The 6,000-nt window shown below is 36.7% G+C and overlaps 1 protein-coding gene across 2 annotated transcripts in view; it reads left to right on the forward strand.

Moving 5' to 3' along the window:
* Nucleotides 1-4,473, forward strand: part of MTHFD1L (methylenetetrahydrofolate dehydrogenase (NADP+ dependent) 1 like) — a 142,794-nt gene extending 138,321 nt beyond the window's left edge. For both annotated transcript variants that reach the window (XM_039346910.1, XM_039346911.1), the window contains 2 exons: nt 2,574-2,689; nt 4,433-4,473. In XM_039346910.1, coding sequence (XP_039202844.1) covers nt 2,574-2,663 — 90 coding nt within the window. In that variant the 3' untranslated portion in view covers nt 2,664-2,689; nt 4,433-4,473. The remainder of the gene's footprint in view (nt 1-2,573; nt 2,690-4,432) is intronic.
* Nucleotides 4,474-6,000: the final 1,527 nt, after the last annotated feature.

The raw sequence follows: 6,000 nt of genomic DNA on the forward strand, positions 1-6,000 counted from the left end.
TCAGAGAATGTCATACAGGGAAAAGGATTTGTGCCTCCTTTTCCTAGCATTGCATTTCATGGTGACAAATAATATTTTTTAAGAACCAGAGGAGATCTAATTATGGATTTCTTCCCATCATGTTTAATTAGAATGAGATCATAACCTTCGGCATTGTTGTTTCCTTTGGCAATGCATATCTTGGCCCATTTAATCTTTGCAATTTTCCTCGTTGGTCTGCTTGTGTTACATTTTGGGCTGGCTTGATTTGGAGAGAAAGTATCTTATAATTGGTTCTGCTCAGTGGTGGGATTCAAATATGTGAACAACCTGTTCTCTCTGCGGATACCACTTCTGGAAGTCCATTCTGAGCCTGGGCAACAAAAAATTAGCTACCGGTTCTGCCAAACTGGCTGAATCCCACCATTGGTTCTGCTGTGTAACAATACCATCGATTCAAGCACCCTATTTGTTCCTACCTATTGCTGGGATATTTGTTTTCATATTTGTTGTCAGATCAGCCTGCCAAGATCCAAGAACATTTGCAACAAACGTTTGTCACAGTATCTGTATTGTCATAGGATATAATCAGTTTGCTTTAATTACCTCAAGACTGATGTTGGATATTTCTGGGAAGAAATTTGATTAGCTGCTTATAGTTATTTTTTTAAAGAACTATTAAGATGCAAACTGCATAATTTCTGTATAATTTGTGTATGTATTTAGCTTTAAGTAAAGCAATATATTCAGAATAGCATGCAATTAAAGCTTTATTTCTTCATTAAGAATCAAGAGAAAGATTCTGAGAGAAAACTGAGTTTGGAAGTTGTTGAGGCTTCCCTTAATTATTGGTCAATAGCAGTTTACTGAGATCATAGAAAGACAAGAATACTGGGAAAGGAAATTTCGAGAAAAAAGATTCACGGAAAAGAAAAAGAATATACAGACCCAAACTTGCTGAGTGTATTTTTGTACTGGGAATCTTATTTTTTGTTTTATAAAATATTTTAATATGGTGATCTTTTTTCTTTCGGTTTATAATAAACACTTATCTTTCTTTCTCTCTTTGGGAAAAGGGACATAAGTCCTATAGATTAGTGGGAATAGTTCAAACATTCTCCTCACTCTATAGAATATTATATACAGTAGTCTTTGCTTAACAGCCCTATTTCCATTGCTAACTGAAGATGTTGTTAGGCAAAACATCATGTGACTGCACTGCTTAACAATAGTAGTTCCAATAGTCATTGGGTGAGGACTGTGTCATGAGGTGAGGGCCTCATGCATTTCCTGTCCTCGTCAAACTGCCGGCTCTATCCTGCTGCTTCCTCCCTAGCCAGGCCTGGCAAGCTCCCTTTGGCAGACAAGACTCTACTGCCTTGCCACACTTGCCATTGTCAGCTAAGGGAAGTTGGAAGGTGGCAGATTGCAGGGTGGCCAAAAGGCAGAGATGGGGTGGGGAGATAGGCAGGTGGGGGGAGTTGAAGCACATACTGCAGTCTGGGGCTGGTTCTCAAGTACCCAAATGTTGATTACATGACCGTGGGGCACTGCAAAGGCCATAACTTTGAGGATCAGTCATAGATTCCATTCATTCAGTGCTGCTGTCAATGCAAATGGTACTGAATGTTGTTAATCAAGGACTGCCTATTTAGAAACATATTTAGAATTTGTACCAAAAAAAAGTATGAAATTCCATCTTTCCATCTTTCCTGGCTACAAAAATATCCATCCAACTTTTCTAATATCCAGGCTAAAATTATTTTCAATTAATTATTCAGTATATTGCAGCACTATGATTCATGTAAAATTATTTCTGTAATCAATAACAACCATAATTTTGGAAATGCTTTTACTGCTAAATGGGTTCTAAAAATAAAAAGAAATAAGTTGGTCAGAACAGAGTCCTGTCAGATGCAAACTACATATACATAACGTACAGCACTTATAAAGTTTATGCTTTCAATCCACTGTATTTAACTATTTACATTCCATGTGCATTCCTTTGCTTTATATCTCTTAGAACACAGAACTTTTTGATAAGCTTGGTCCCATAAGGCTTGGGATATTATAGCCTTTTATTTCCTTTCCCAGAAATTCTTTCCAATCATTTAAAGGATTTGGTTTAACACAGTGTTTCTCAACCTTGACAATTTTAAGGCATGTGGACTTCAACTCCCAGAATTCCACAGCCAGCAATGCTGGCTGTGGAATTCTGGAAGTTGAACTCCACATGCCTTAAAATTGTCAAGGTTGAGAAACACTAGTTTAACAAAAGAACTCAAGTAGAGCAGGGTTAGTTCTTTTCTGTGGTCTTCTACTTTAGGGGTCCCCAACCCCCAGTCCAGGGACCGGTCCCGGTCCGCAGCATGCCAGCAAGCAGGCTGTACAAACAAGCAAAACTCCATCCTCAGGATGCAGGCAGTATTCAAAACCACACCCTCTCTGGTCCACGGAAAAACCTTTCTCCATGGCACCGGTCCCTGATGCCCAAAAAGGTTGGGGACCTCTGTTCTACTTCATCCTATCTATCTGCAGAAAGGTTTCCAGGTTACAATTGTTGAAGCATAACTCCTGGTTCTTTGATCCCTTAGATGACCACTATGCCTGGATTGCCCACAAGGCCTTGCTTCTATGATATTGACCTGGACCCTGATACAGAACAAGTGAAAGGGTTGTTTTGAAGGTTCAAGCTAAAACACAGCATCAGGTGAGTGACTTACAGAAATGCTACAAGTCTCTTTTTTGAAAATGTTCCGTATTTAGACTTTGCTTCAAAGCTTCTTGATAAAATAAGAAAAGGGCAAAATAAAAATATAGGCCGCATTTTCCAGATAATTACAGGGTCTATTTTAGCAACAAATATATGCTTTTCTCTTAAGTTTAATATCATTTATTTTAAAAAGATTCTCAGGACCACTTAAAGTCAGTGGCAAAACAGCTGTTAATTTTGAAGTTATGTTTGCAAAGGAGTTAATACTTACTAATTGTTTCTACTCAGTGGCTTGTATTTATCTTATTACAAACACACAAAAGTGATTATACATATAAGGTTATAAAGCGAAACTAATTTATTTATGAGTCTGTGTGCAGATTTACTAAAAGATATATTCCATATTTATGCGCCGGAGCAGAATGTACAACTAAATCTGGCAGGTCCCATATCTTCCTGATGAGCCAGATAATATAAAATGCAGAACTATGGGGAGGGAAGTCCATCTCTGATATATTAGGAAATGGTGAGAGGGAACAATGGCTCTCCACCTTCTCCAATATTAAGCAAGCCCCAGATGCTAAGTTTATCTCCCACAGTCTAGCAGAAGTGACAGCCATCTCTGCTTTGGCTACCATTTATTAGGATGCATGTAACAGGAGTCACTGATCTTCACCATGTTATGTATCTGTCCTTCAAGAAGGGTGTGTGATAACTAAGACATAACAAGGCTCAAGGTATTCCAACTGACCTGCAAATGCAGTTTTGGACATTCTCAGCTGCAACATGTACTTCGTGATGAACAAAAACACTAAATAGGTGAAGCAGAATTAAACTGTCAGGTGTTCTTATTAGTGGGGTAGTTAGCCATCTCAAGCCTACCGTGACTTCCTCTTTCAGGGAAGGTGCAGAGCAAAGAGGACAGAATTTTTCTGTTGCAACGAAGTGCTGGTCATAGTATCATAACATTGGAAAGGACTACGTACACCACAGACTGGAGAGCATGCTTGAATCTAAACTGAACTCTTCCTGTTAAATGGCTGTCCAACATCTGCATAAATACATTCAATGAAGGAGAGTCCACTAGCTCTCCAGTTAACAGGTTTTACATTCAAACAGCTCTCACTGCTGAATATGTTTTTAACATTTAATCAGAAATTGCCTTCCTGCAATTTCAACCCATTTTTCTGGGTCTTATTCTTTGGAATGATAGAAAACAAATGTTTACCTTCTTTTGAATGATATTCTCCCTAGTATTTGAAGAGTACTATGAAATTATGGCAACCATTCCTCATTCCTTCTCTTTACAGAGGTATAGCAATAGACTTACGTTACAAGTTGTACAGAAATATATAGTGAAAAGTAACTATGTGATAGATTGTGTGAAACTTTGTTACATACATACATACATGTATACATACATATAAAAAAACAGACAAACAATATATTTTTTTAATAAAACAAAATATAATATACATGTATCATTATTTTTATTATAAGCCACCCTGAAATTTTAAAAAATAAGTGATATATGAATATTCCAAATGAATATGTAAAAATAGGTGGAACAGTTAGAAGGTTGTTTCAATTAATCATAACATAATCATATTAACTCATAACATAATCTCATTACAGGAAATTTAATTTCTGGCATCTTGTTTAGAAAACCAGAAGATTCAGTTATTTATACAATGAAAAATAAAATCTGTAATGCTTATTTTTTTCCCTTCTGTTTTCCAGAATCTTGAGGAAAAAAAATGCAGTTTCTGTACTTCCTGAACCAAGAAACAAGAATGAATCTGAAAGACACTTAAAACTTATCTTGGAAGAATATTGTGCTAGACTAACGCAGGACGAATAAGTTCATCTCTAAAAAATTCTATATTGAAAAACCAAAGCCAGAACAACAAAAAAAACCCTGAACTGTTTCATATAAGCCATGCAATGAAATGTTTTGCAGTACATGCTGATGCTTACACACTGATTGTTTACTGCAGATATGGGGAATGAAAGAGGGATGTATGCATAGTGATGGGGGGAGGGAGTAACCACTCTTAAGATATTTTTGAACCAATATGCAAAATGTTGAGGTTAATATCAATTTGGAAAGCAAAATCAAGAAACGATGCCTTTTGATATATTTCTTCCATTTCATAGCCACAATGCAATGTTTTGCATTCAGCTATGGAAACATCATAAAAATTATGATAGAAATGTATTACTTTGGGCACTGCTAAGCAGAAATGAGAGGCGGTCAAGTTACGGTTTCAAATGCGTACAATGCTCATAATCTCATGTCTCTCATCAGCACTGCTTTCTGTCAAATCAGTTTGGACTTAGTGCCTTGAGCTATTTTGTTTGACTCTTCTAGATATTCCAAAGGATAACAAGCATTCTTTCATTTTACAGTCAATGGAAGTAAACAACAATTTATTGTGCAGCCTCCAACTTTAAAGAAATGTGCCATAGGTTCAGTCCGTCTCCTGGCAGAAGTTTTTGCCCTTTTTTGGACAGAATTTTCAGCTGAGCATTTGAGATCTGAGAATAAAGACACAGAAGCACACACACTGTTATATAAATTTAAGCAACAGTGACATTAACAAAACTGCACTGCTTAGTAAAAATACTTAATAATACTTAGTGAAAGACAAATTAAACTGAATTTATTGAAAAAATATTTTTTTCAATGCCATTTGGAGGACTGATAATCAAAATTCTTTGAGCTGCACCCAATGCTATAGAAGTAGATACTGAAGCCTGGAATGAAGCCTGGAATACTGAGGCTCTCTGGATAAAAAAGTAATGAGTTACCCCTTCATTGTTTCTATAATTGACAATATAGGTAATTCTCAATTTACAACAGTTCATTTAGTGACCATTCAAAGTTACAATGGCACTGAAAAAAGTGACTTATGACCACTTTTCACACTTCCCATGGTCACGTGATCAAAATTCAGACATGTGACAACTGACTTTTATTTATGATGGTTGCATTGTCCCGGAGTCATGTGGTCATCTTTTGCGACCTTCTGACAAGCAAAATCAATGGGAAATCCAGATTCACTTAACAACTGTATTACTGACTTAACAACTGCAGTGATTCACTTAACCGCAAGAAGATCATAAAATGGAGCAAAACTCTCTTAACAAATGTCTCGCTTAGCAACCAAAATTTTGGGCTCAGTTGAGGTTGTAAGACAAGGACTATCTGTATTCTTTCTCTATTGCTGTCAACTGCTTTTGCTGGGGGTTAGTACCAAGGAGAAGCAGAATTCCTGTCTTATGCTTAAAGCAAATGATATTGCTTC

The sequence above is a fragment of the Crotalus tigris genome, unplaced genomic scaffold (assembly GCF_016545835.1).
Source record: "Crotalus tigris isolate CLP2741 ecotype Arizona unplaced genomic scaffold, ASM1654583v1 scf7180000018030.5226217, whole genome shotgun sequence".
In the NCBI taxonomy this organism is placed as follows: domain Eukaryota; kingdom Metazoa; phylum Chordata; class Lepidosauria; order Squamata; family Viperidae; genus Crotalus; species Crotalus tigris.